This window comes from Natator depressus, chromosome 10 (assembly GCF_965152275.1).
Source record: "Natator depressus isolate rNatDep1 chromosome 10, rNatDep2.hap1, whole genome shotgun sequence".
Classification (NCBI taxonomy): Eukaryota; Metazoa; Chordata; order Testudines; family Cheloniidae; genus Natator; species Natator depressus.
Window position 1 is genome coordinate 67,719,632 of NC_134243.1, and position 12,526 is coordinate 67,732,157.

Consider the following 12,526-nt stretch of genomic DNA (forward strand, 5'->3'; position numbering starts at 1 on the left):
CAATTTTTGTTGAAAAGTTATTTTAGCCTTTAGGTGGAACTCCTAATGTACAGCAGCCTTCCCACATCGGGAATACCAAGGCAGTAGCTGAATAGATGTATATTCGGATCTGCTAATGTAATGTTAGCACTTTAAAACATTGTGTAGTGCAGCCACACTCCCTGGAAGATTTAAAATAAATTGGGAGCAGCTTGGGACACATACAATCTTGCTTCACTATCTCATATACCAGTCAAAAGGAAAGTGCACCCATCTTCAGCTGACGAGCACTTTAAAATGTTAAATAAAAAAAAAGCACACATGAATACGCTTCTGTTTCTACAAGAAAATTCATTTAGTACTACCTTTTCTAAAACAAAGATTTCACACTTAAGAAGAGCAAAATGGAGGCAGTCTTCTGTCAATAGCTTTTACTATCACTGGGGAGAATGTGAGGGGGCCAACAAAGACTAGTAGACAGAGCACTGGATTGGGAGTCAGAGACCTGGATACTGATCAAAGCTCTGCCATTAACCAACTGTGAGATCCGAGGTTCTTCACCTTTCTGTGCCTCTTCTTTTCCCCTCCGATCTGTTGTCTGCTTTGTCTATTTAGACTGTAAGCTCTTCAAGGAAGGCAGGGACTGTCTCTTACTAGGAATACGTACAACATCAAGCACATCAGGGTCCTTATCTCATCTCTAGGTCCTAACATAATAACAACAACAATTCTTCAACAGAGAACCTAGTATATTTAAAAGGAGTTGCTCCACGGACATGACACAGGCTACGTGAAGAACCATAGCCAAGAAACTGGCTGTGGCCTGCACCTCACTTTTCTGTCTGGCATAACATACAGCTCAATATGTTGCAACCAGTTGCTGCTTCCTTCTTGGAATCTAACTTCTTGGTGACAACAAAATTGATTTGACAAGAGACAGTGGTGGGGTGTCCAGCACAGGGGTTATGTAACCTCTGGTCTGCTTTGTGGCATGATATTTTTGGAAGTGTCTCAGCTTGAGATTTCATGCCTGGGTGTCTATAGATAGACTCTGAGCTCCACAACAAAAAAAAAGTGGCCTGATTTTCATTTGCAGGTCCTCTTGACTTCAATGAAGCTGAGGTTACCCAGTGCCCCCGAAAATAAGACCACATTTGGTTAAGTGTATAACTATGGGTTTAGCAGCCTCACTGTAGGCACCTAAGTTTGAAAAAATTGGCCTAAAGTCACAAGAGATCATTCAAAAAAAATTGATCCATAATTTTTAGACATTTGTCAAATCCTGCTCTCACTTACATTGACTTGGATAGGATTGCTCCAGAGTAATAGTAATTACATCCCTGGTCCTGGCGGTACGTGATGTACCACTGGGGGCCGAGCACCTTTTAGGATCAGACCAAATATTAGAATTAACTCGTTCTCCCTCCCCCTCACTATTGAAACCATAAATCGTATCATTTAATAAAATAATTTCCCAAGTGAAGCACATTTGCTCACTCCTCAACGGCTCAAGGAAAAAAGAATGGTTTTTAAATTCAAATGAAAGACTTTTAATTTATGAAACCAAAGAAAATCCACTTTCCCTTTACATACAAGCCCCAGATCATCAGGTCAAAACAGTATTGATCACAGTCACTGCCACCAGATTGAAATTCTGTAGAACCCACACTACATGAGGTCAGATTAGATTATCATAATGGGCCCTTCTAGCCTTAGAGTCTTTGAATTTGTGTATTATTCTTGAACTGAATGGTGTTTTTCTGAAAAGGAATGTTGGAATCACGTCTGACGCTGCAAAATAATACTAGTCTAGACCTCTTTCTGCATGAAAGTCAGTAGTATTCATCATGTCATTCTAATCTTTATATTCCATGCTCTTTCCCCCTATCAAATACATGTCTCAGGCAATCAGATAATATTTAGGTAGTAGCTGAAGTGCACATATTAGAAAAATCAAAAATTAAGGTAACAAAATAAGCCTTCCAAACAATGAAATACATTCAAGGATAGGCAGAAAATCCTTACATTCCAGGATGGAAAAGAAAAGCATCCTAAATTCTTTAACTGCTGAAAAGAAGTGGTCAAGGGTTGTGAACTAGGCTGTCCACTGCACTTACTGTTAATGGGTTCAAGAAAGTTTACAATATGTTCCAAAATATGTTCTTTATCATCTTGTGTCAGATAAGTTATCTGGCAGTAAAATTTTCTTAAATGTCTTGGGACAAAGTTATAGGCTTAACTAAAAGTATAATAATTACAGTTGCTTTATAAACACTGTATCATTCTCAAATAAAAATGCAAGCCTTGTGGTTAGCTACAAATATTTGTAAACTTACTTCATTTCCCATTCCAGCCAACACATGCAGGATTTCCAGAATTGTAATCAATTATCTTTTTAGCTACACAGGACAGAGTTTATATATGCTGGATACTTTGAAACTTGCCTGTTCATTTTTATTATTCAATTATCAAACGCTGAAAGTCCTCATCCAGCAATGAAATCCATGCAGACCGACCCTGGCACTAATGTGCAGTCCCACTGATGCCAACGGGGTTCAACACAGGTGTAGGGGACAGCCCATGGGGAGTTTATTGCAGCACAGGAGTTAAAGTCTCAGACTCACAGTCGAGTCCTCTTTTTATCCACAAGACTGAATAAGAAGCCTCAAGGTAAGTTTCCCCATGCCACCCTGTCTGTGGACTTCATCCCTGACCTGGAGGGATAGATCACACTTAGGGAAAAGACGGGAGCTAAGGCTATGTCTACACTGGCACTTTTGTTGGTCAAGGGTGTGAAAGCCCCCCTCCCTCCCCCCCCCCGACTGACATAAGTTTCACCAACAAAAGTGCTGGTGTGGACAGTACTATGTCAGTGGGAGAAGCTCTCCTGCCAACACAGCTACTGCCGTTTGTGGGGGTGGTTTAATTATGCCGATGGGAGAGTTCTCTCCCGTCAGCATAGAGTGGCTAGATGGAAGACCTTACAGCAGTACAGCCGTGCTACTCAAAAGGTCTGTAATGTAGACGTAACCTAAGTCTCTGCCTGTTCAATCCCTGACTTTGCCGAGTCTGCCATCCAGGATGCTGATGAGCACTAGTTCCAGCGGTGATTTCATGATTTGGAAGCCTGTTCTCTGTGGACTGATCTTAGTCCATTTTATATAGCCCCAAAATAGCCAACAACAACTACTGCTACTTTTGGTTACTACTGAGCTGGCTGAAGTCAAAAGTCTACACAGCAACTAGACAGCCACTGCTGGGCCATGCCAGCTGACTCACGCTGCTGGAGGGGGGCTGTTTCCTTGCTGTGTAGGCTTCTAGGCTCAGGTTGGAGCTCAAGCCCTGGAACCCCGCCGCACCTCAAAAGGTTCTAGAGCCCAGGTTCCAGCTTGAGCCCGGAAGCCTACACAGCAAGGAAACAGCCCCACAGCCTGAGCTCTGTGAGGCGGAGTCAGCCGACACGGGCCAGCCCTGGGTTCTTCTTTGCCATGTAGACATATCTGTAGACTGCATATCATTACCCAATGCAGCCAGTCTCCTGAAAACTTGACATAGACACAGATATCTGCCTACTCGTCTTATAGTGTCATGACAGAGTCCCTTTCCTTTTCTTCAGTTCTTTATTCCAGGATATCTTTACTCTCAACTCTTGAAACTGAAAAAAAAAAAAATTTCCATACATTTCTGGAGCAAGAACTTTGGTATATGTGAACTAATCATCTCTCTCCAAGGAGGAAGAAGAGACATAGCAAGAGAACTTTGTTCTAGAATAATAGAAACTCAGCTTCCCTTCGCTCCAGCATATGTTTACAGCTAACAAAACAAAACAAAAACAAACAAAAAAATCCAACAGCAGGAAGTGAAGTGGGCAAAATATTTTAAAATGTGAGGAGTGATGAGAACCTGATCTAGCACAAGGGGAAGAGGCAGCTATTTTGTAAGAAGAATCTCAAAGAGAATCTTAAAATGACTCATTTAGCTGTGACTAACAGTCTAATCCAGAAGGATTTAGTCCCATCTCAATATACATTGAGAGATTACTTAGTAGATTGTGAAATTATTGAGAAATTCTCTTCACAACTCACGTTATTTATTATCCATCTGGGTAAAGAGTGTGAAGATAAGCAACATACAAGGTACACACACACACACTAAATTCTTGACTTCTGGACTGAGGCAAGATCTGTTTCCTTTCTAATGATCTAATTCAGCCACTGTTTTTATTCCTGGTATAGTGCTGACTGATGCCCAAACCCATCAGACCTCAATCCAAAGTTCAAAATTAAGGGCAAAACCTTGGGTCAGATCTAAGGTGCAGTTTTTCTTCAGACCCCTACACACCAGCTTCCCAGGCTCATGCAACTTCCAAATGAAGGGCTATTTCCCTTGACAAGAATTTTAGTCTACGGAGTTATACAGCTTGCAATGGCCAGTGATACTGAAGACCTCAATATTCCTTTGGAAGATCTCTTTAGTTCATAAAACATGCTGCGACAGATTCTGATACCTATTACACCAGCATGACTCCAGAGGCGCTTTGTTGAAGTCAGCAGAGTTATTCTGCATTTACACTGGTGTGTAACTGAGATCAGAATGGGATCCCTTAATTGAACCTTAAGACACAAACTAGCTTAGAAAGAGCTCGTTGACTTTTCATTCTAAGGACTCAACCCTGGGCGGTTTTAAGCCTCCTCAAATCCCAATGATTCATATTGAGCCCTAATGGATTCTACAGACTTCTCTATCTCCTCAAAAAGCAACCTTTCCTAGCATGGTTTAGAAAAATTCTGAGAGCAGCTACCTGCAATATTTCTTGGCTGCTTTATAGTGTATGCATTCAGGAATGATGATGGAAATATCAAAGTCATAACTGGATAACTAGGTTTTGAATAGGTCAGCAGATGACAGTGGAAAAATATATATATATATATAACTAATCAGAGGATGCAATAGCAAATATCCACTCTAGAATTGTGTTTGACAAAATAAAAGCATTAAGAGAGATGGAACGACTTCCTGCCTCTATTAGATGAGTACCCCAACAGAATGAAGAAAAATGGACCAAGTGGGGTGAATTTGTTAAAAATAAATAATTGCTCTAAATGTTTATAACAGGACATCTATTTTAATGTAACCCATAAATTATACTGCCTCAACTCTGCTGCATTCCCCTATCTTTTAGTGCTTACATCAGAAAATAGCTTATTCTGCCAAATTAGTAGTTTAAAAAAAAAAAAGTTTCCCAGCTTCTTCTGATTAATTCCTCAGGTGCTGCTTGGAAGGCATGTGAGAAGAGAATAAAAACCTGGATTAAACTGCTCAGCTGAAGTCAGCGTGGCACTGGGCAGGCACAACGTCTAACAATTTTAAAGCGCCCAAGTCACTCTTGGACCAACAGAATTTGAGTGTGTCCTAGAGACTCTGTAGGAAACTCAGAGTTGCCAACACTCATGATTTTATTGAGAGTCTTGTTAGGTTTGGTAGTTTTCTTAAACCCCTAGCTCATGGAATCATATTATCGGAGAAGCTTAGTTTTCATTAAAAACAGAAAGGAGGTTTCCAGCAGAGTAAAGCATGAAAACATTGACTCCGAAAGGCTCAAAACTTAAAAAGCAAATAAAAGACTCCAGCATTTTTTTTAATCTCATGATTTTTGAGCATGTGAAGTTGGCAATATTGGAAATGAAAGTGCTGGTGCTCCTCAGGGACCCCTGCTGGCAGCCCTCTCCAGGCAGCAATCTGAAACCAGGCCAAGGAAGGGTTTGTGATGCTGGCTGCTTACAGGTGGGAGTAAGGGAATCTAGGAACAAAGACAGCTCTGGAATTCACACAGTGATGCGTCAGGTAGGCTAGAGAAAAGCAACATGAGGGGAGAGAATCAGACCAGAGAACTCTCAGGAATGAAAAGCTTCCAGGTTGTCCTCAAAATCGGCTGAGTTAGAAATACTGCAGAAGGAATGGACTTTTCTATAGTATTTCCACTTCGGGCGCTCATCAAAGCCAAGGGGGGAAAAGCCAAACAAAAAAGCAGTGAACTGAACTATCAAAACTTTCTCAAAAAAATATTTGGCTTAAGCTCTGAAGGAAGGGTTTGGTTCATATTTCATATGACCTAGCTTGCATGTCCCTAAGCTAAATACCTTCATCTGTTCAGCTGTGACTGAAATGGCACTTTCACCTGCTTATGCCATGGATGAATAGGATGTCTTGTCTTTGAGAGCTATGTGGGAGGGGAAAGAAAAGCACATTTTGTAATGGCGTTTCTAAGATTAAAGTAAACCAAAGGCTTCCTCATCTTTCTCCATGATTGGGTTCATTCTTTTACTCTTTTGCACTGAAATATATAGTGCCAGATTTAGCACACACAAGTCATCAGAGCCAGCAACTCTGGTGTTGCAGTAAAGTATTCAAATGACTATTCTGCAAATTAAATCAGTTCCTATTATGTAGAACCAATGATCTTCGCTGCTTTCAATTTCAGATTCATATCTATTTCCCCACCTAAGGGCTCATAAAGTGAAGCTTTTAGTATGTACTTTATTCACCCAACTGGATGCTGATTGGGTGAAAGGAGCTGGTAAAGGGACAGATCCCAGGGAAGTGAATGTTTATTCTTGCCTGAACTCAGCCAAGGAAAGTTTCTATGGTGGAAAAACCACCTCACCCTGAGTGCCATAATGGGAAGAAAAGTCCTCCTTTTCTTTTTGCGAATACAGACTAACACGGCTGCTACTCTGAAACCTGTCATAATGGGAAGAGTATAAATAGAAATAAAAATATAGATTCCAACTTGTTTATCATTCTGAATTTAACCCTTGAGTCACCAGAGATGGGGATGCCACTCACACACACACACACACACACACACACACACACACACACACACACACACACACACAGTAAATCTGATTTATGGGGTTAATACATATGAGCCCAATCCTATTTCCACTGCAGTCAGCAACAAAAACTCTCACTGGACTTCAATGGGGCAAGATCAGGCTTATTCTTTCAAATAGCTGTGCTCTCCACTGACAAAACAAACCTGATTAATCAGTGCTGTATGGGGGCACCTCTAACACTGCACAGTCTTGAATAACTTTGGCAGGATTTTGTTCTGGACTATACTGTACTTTGGCTGTCATCGTGATGACTAACGAATGCATGAGGAGACGTGCATGTGCAGTATTCTCCATCAGACATACAAGAATCTTCTTAAAGAAACATGTGTCCTCACAGTACATACTGTGGACTGTAAGACCTTATTCCCACCTCCCAAATATACTTTCCTGTCTTTTATATCCATCAGTTTATTTTGGGAGAGGGGAACACTAGGGGAGGCAGTCTTGATCACATTTTTTGATAATTCAAAATGAAGATATTCTGTCTGAAGAACAGGTCACTTTAATGAATGGCTCAGGCATTTTCAGTATAACTCTTCTTGCGTATGGCATGTCTCTTTTGCACTGTGCCACTGCAGAAATGAAGTGCCCATCTCCCCATAAGTGGAGAGGAGAATATTACAGCTCCTTTCGAGAGCCACATCTCATCTTACGGGCTCAGATACCAGCTGTATAAACACAACCCACACCATGCCAGGTACATCTGCTGCCTCATGGTTCCGTTTCTCATGTGATTGCAGAGCATCTAATAGTTGCCATGTAAATAATAACTATGACAACATTCGGGGTGACTAATGTGTTTAGTCAAAAGGGCCCTAGGAATGTAAGAAACTAGTGATTTCCCCTCATAACCCATACATTTGTATTCACTGAAATGGCAATATAAAGCAAATTGCATTCTCTCATTTTCTCTTTAGGTCAAATATGATTAATACTACTACTTAGCACAAAGACAGGCCTTCTTGTTTTCAGGGCTCTTTACAAATACTAACTAAATGAGCGTTTTAATCTTCCTGTTATAGAAGCAAATAAGTACTACTAAGCCTCTGTTTATAGATAGGGAAATTGAAGTCAAGGGCCTAATTCTGGAGCCCCATTCACAAGGAGCAAGGGCTCCAGGATTGGGCACCATGTGACACTAAGTGATTAAGTCAAGGCCTCTTAGACAGCTGGCTTCCAGTCCAAACCTGGCTTCCATCCTGGCTTCCAGTCCAAACCTAAACAAGTTTTTTACATTATTAATGCCATGCTTTCCCTTAGTACCCTAGCTGGGTGTCACAGGACATACCAGGGTGTATATGCTCAGCATGAGGGCCCGGGCAAGATTTTCTACTAACTTTAAAGCAGGTTATATACTTTGCTGTATGGCTGTAAAAATATTCTCTAGAGGCGACGGAGGGGCATGGAGAGATGGATAGAGAGTCTGCTTTCTTTTTCCCCAGATATTAAACAAAGCCCTGGTCTACATTACAGAATTACTACTGTATAACCAACATCACTCAGGGGTGTGAATAATCCACAGCCCTGAGTGACGTACTTATGCCAACCTAAGAGCTGGTGTAGATAGCGGGAGAGTTAATCTCCCGCTGACATAGCTACCTCCTCTCGCTACCTAAACCAGATCCATGGTACTAATGCTTGCAGCAAGACTGATCTGAAATATTGCACTGGGGACGGTAAAATGCTTCATTTCCACTAGTGCCCTGATTCAGACCATTAGTAAAAACACCCTCTCCCAACCGCTCCAGATCCATTACAATCTCCCAGTGTCACCTGTGCATATTTCCCTCGGCATATCATTCCATTCCACCGTGGGACAGTAAGACATCCTGGATGACGAAGCAGGTAGTTGTCTGCCCTCCCTATGAAGGTGTCTGGATATCCCGTCACTGAACCATCCAGGTCATGGAAAATAGAAACTTTGTCACCATCATTATCGTTGTCTCCAAACCACTGGCCTGATTTGCCAAAAAACACCCTGAGTCCTACCTATAAGAGAGAGAGCCAAAAAAGAAGTTACTGGTGTAGCCATAACTGATTATTGGGGATAGATGGGACATACGTTAATATAGCTCAGTCAGGAACACTTTTAAACTAGAAAGTCCTATGGGTTCAAATCACCACACCAAGACTTAAGCTACTGATGCATCCTGGATTTAGAAACAATTTTGTCAGCATAAAGTTTATTTACTGGGATTTTTGTCTTCCCTTGTTTCTTAATGCTGAGGGATGTTTTCATGAAAACAGGATCTTTGGTTCTTAGATGTTCATCTGCTCCTGCTGCTTACTCCTTGAAGTAATAAACAGAAGAATGTGACTGTAAGGGGATAAAGCGGCACTGGAAGCCTATGAAATGATTAAGGAACAACCATCCTTTACGTGGAAATGTCAGGAAAGTACATTTTTAAAATGTTCCCACTTAATCTCATAAAACTGTGTGAAATAGCAGCTCTTTTCAAAATTCCCTTTTGTAGATATTCCAGTATATTATTTGGACACATCTTTTTGGAAAGCAGACAAAACAAAACAGAAGTTAAAACCTCAATTGCGCTCCCTATGCGTAACCCCAGTTTTTGAAATGGCTAAACATCAAAGCAAGAGCATAAGGCCGGTTATAAAAATACAACAAAGCAGGGAACCTGCGGACGTTAAGCAAAAAGGTGTTGACTATTTTCGTGTCTGTAGAAAAAGCAAATTAATAGGTCACAAGGCGACAGTGAAGGTAAGTGTTTTAGGTCAGGTATTTTTTGCTGAATCCCTGAGTAATAATGTGCGCTACACAAGACAATAGTGGCTTGATCATGCAGACCCAAGGAAGTAATCTTACTTCCATTAGTCCCATTGACTTTAATGGGACTACTCACATGAGTAAGAAATAATTACTCATTGAGCTAGGGTTTGCAGGTAAGGCAGCAAATCTGCTATGGTCTTTGAAAGCTCAATTTTATAATGCCCACTGGATAAGAGCTTGCCAGTATCCTTACCCACATGAGAAGTCCTATTGTTTAAATGGGACTACTCAAAGGGGTAACAACTACTTGTATGAGTAAAGATTGCAGGAATGGGCCCTTAAACTATGTTTTATTTAGTCTAGGTTTTTCCTATTACTTTACAATCAAATCAAATCCTATAACCACTTTTCTTTCCTTCTCCTAGTCTAACTCCTAGCCTCTTACTGAATCAGTCCTTTAAAAAAAACCCACCACCAACCAATCAAAACATACTGAATTTTAATCTTTGTTTTTGAGCAGTTTCCACGTTCTTGTTTCCCCGCTGGAAACCTCTGCCAAAGGAGCTATTTGGCAAAGAAGAAGGATCCCGATGGGTACTTTTTTTGTAATATCTAAAAGAGGCAACATCAGGATAATGTTTACATTTTACTACAGTTCAAAGCTCTACTATAAATACCTTGCACCAGTGCATTCCTGGATTTAAATATGGACACTCCAATGGTAAGAGAAAAGAGGCCTCAAAACAAAGAACAGTGTGTACAGCTTCCATTTAATTAGCACACTAAGTTTTTCCAGACACAACACAGAAGGTTTTATTGTTTAAACCCTAATCTTTCTCCTACATTCTCCTGTAAACATTGAGAATGAGAAATAAAATGGCTATTCTAAAAATTCAAATTAAAGGTTACACTAAAGTTGACAAAAGAATCACTGCTAAACTTGTAAACTGGGAAATGGTCAGTATTAATTTATGGCCCAACACTGGGAAATACCTTCTTTTGTACTGTAAAAAGATGTAGACACAGAAAGGCATCAGCTTCCAGATATAAAGTTTTGGGAACAGGGATAAAGAGCACAAGACTGATTTATCTCTAGCTGTCATGACTCTTATGGACTTTAGTGGGAACTCTGTCTAAGTGAAGACTATAGAAGTTGGATATCGTTTTGAAGATCTTCACATACATATTTACTATTTAGAGTGATAAATTATATGGAATACATGGTGGGTGATAGGTATAAAAATCTCTTTACTCAAGGGTTTGGAATATTAGAATAGCAACTATAGGGAGATGGATTAGTAGGCGGAGGATGCAGTCACAGATATGTGACAAATTTAATCATCAAATGCCTCTCCAATTTATCACATGGATATCACCTCCACATATACAGTATACACAGACACACACACACACACACACACGAATGAATGAACATGCACCTACACACCCTGATAGAAAAGCCCTATAGGCTTCAACAGAAAATTGTCTCTTTTCTATAGATTTTTGTCAAATTAACTAGTGGAATTGAAAAGGAATTGCATCTTTTCAACAGAATTCTATGGGATGGTTCAAAACACCTAGAAATAATATCCCTGTCTACTACGATCGTCATCATCGTTGTCATAATCATTAATATTTTTACAGAAGTGGGTTGCCAGGGTACTAGGGAAATTTGTCAACCAGTGTGGACCTACCCCTGTTTTACAGTCACAACTCCCAACTCTCATTTTGAAGCAGAGATTAAAGGTCCTAATTCTGCAAACTGATCAGTGCAGGCAGACCCTAATACCCATGCAGAGCCCCCCCTGAATTTACTGTAGCTTTAGAGGGTGGGGGTCCACCTGCATGGAGCAGCTTGCAGGACTGGGACCCAAATCAGGTAAGAAGGAACAATCTCTCTCGTATTATAGAAAAATGTGGCTGACAACATAAGGGATCAGTTTCTATGGGGTCTGATCCAAAGCCCATTGAACTCGGTGGAGTTGAGGGCTCAGTTCTGCTTCCTTTGGAGTCAACATAAAGATCCCACTGAAGTAAAGAGGCAACACATTTATCTTCCTGGTTTTTGTCTGGTTTTTTTGGATCTGGATTTGTCTGGTTGGATCCACCCTACCAGAATTGCAATTTTTAAAGTGCATGAAAACTTCTGTTTTGCCTGGCACTCAGGAAACACCATGGTAAGACGGAATAGTCTAAATATAAAGGCAACTGCTTATATTACGAAGTGCTCCCCTCTTATCCACATGGCTACATGAATCCTGCCAGCGTAAACTCCCTTTCAGCAATTGTGCGCGATAATGGGGAGTCATTAGGCTGGATCCAGGCCCTTCCTCCAAATATGACTCATCTGTGCACTTCCAGCAACGCAAAGAGACATAAAGCTGCCCTGAACAGATAGCTGGGGATTCGCCTAGCATGGGCAAATCCATAGATGGTAAAGAGCTGACACAGCCTGCTGTAAAGGGGCCCAGCTCCATCTCTAAACTCCAGCTATTCCTGGGAGCTGGAAAAACCACCACAGGAGCCATTAACAGTCAAAATTAGAACATGCTCAGGGGACTGAACCAGTCCTGGGCTACCGAACGATCATTTGAGCTCAAATGGTGACATACCACCATCTGTCTCCCCCAGGAGCTGGCACAGCTCAGACAGACCCAAAGTCTGGGGCTGACATTTTTATTATTAATTAAAAAATTTCCCCCCATTTATGAATAGTCCAATGTAAAGCTTTCCTAGGAAACTATGCACAAACTCTGCGTATGACCTAAAGATGATATTTCCTCCTACCGGTCTAGATTCTAGCTATGGGACATGGAGGGTATGTCTACACTGCAGCTAGGAGCAAATGTCCCAGCTGGGGAGTCACTTGCACTAGCAGGACCCAGGCTAGTGTGCTAAAGACAGCAGCATGGATGTT

At 41.0% G+C, this 12,526-nt stretch overlaps 2 protein-coding genes across 2 annotated transcripts in view; both read right to left on the bottom strand.

Moving 5' to 3' along the window:
* Positions 1 to 12,526, bottom strand: part of CEMIP (cell migration inducing hyaluronidase 1) — a 142,267-nt gene that overhangs the window by 108,438 nt on the left and 21,303 nt on the right. The window lies entirely within an intron of this gene.
* LOC141995322 (cell surface hyaluronidase CEMIP2-like) overlaps positions 1 to 12,526 on the bottom strand; it is a 74,356-nt gene that overhangs the window by 30,450 nt on the left and 31,380 nt on the right. Inside the window, exon 18 of the mRNA XM_074966444.1 lies at positions 8,652 to 8,867. Within this exon, the coding sequence (XP_074822545.1) occupies positions 8,652 to 8,867 (216 nt within the window). The remainder of the gene's footprint in view (positions 1 to 8,651; positions 8,868 to 12,526) is intronic.